At 69.1% G+C, this 259-nt stretch overlaps 1 protein-coding gene across 1 annotated transcript in view; it reads right to left on the bottom strand.

Moving 5' to 3' along the window:
- Nucleotides 1-116: 116 nt before the first annotated feature.
- TBC1D25 (TBC1 domain family, member 25) overlaps nucleotides 117-259 on the bottom strand; it is a gene marked incomplete at both ends in the record, with an annotated part of 35,366 nt that continues 35,223 nt past the window's right edge. The window contains one exon of the mRNA XM_009891439.1: nucleotides 117-249. Coding sequence (XP_009889741.1) covers nucleotides 117-249 — 133 coding nt within the window. The remainder of the gene's footprint in view (nucleotides 250-259) is intronic.

Below are 259 nucleotides of genomic sequence, written 5' to 3'. Positions count from 1 at the left end.
CCAGCCAATGTGACCGACGTGCCTGGAGGGGGGTAAAAGATGGTGAGGGGCTGCCTGTCCCACAGCTGGACCCATAAGTGCCCTCCTGACACAGGGTGGGGTTCCCCCCGCCCCACCCAGACGCACTTGAAGCCGGAGGGGGCCCCGATGTCAGCCTTGGAGATCTTCTTGCGGCCCTTCTTCTGGTCCCCGGCCGTGGGGCTTGCTGTGGGTCCCGCCGCAGGTCCCGACGCGGGGCTGGGGAGCCCCCTGGTGCGGG

This window comes from Charadrius vociferus, unplaced genomic scaffold, assembly GCF_000708025.1.
Source record: "Charadrius vociferus isolate BGI_N301 unplaced genomic scaffold, ASM70802v2 scaffold929, whole genome shotgun sequence".
Classification (NCBI taxonomy): Eukaryota; Metazoa; Chordata; class Aves; order Charadriiformes; family Charadriidae; genus Charadrius; species Charadrius vociferus.
Note: the sequence above shows the minus strand (reverse complement) of the source record. Positions and strands in the feature narration are given on the sequence as shown.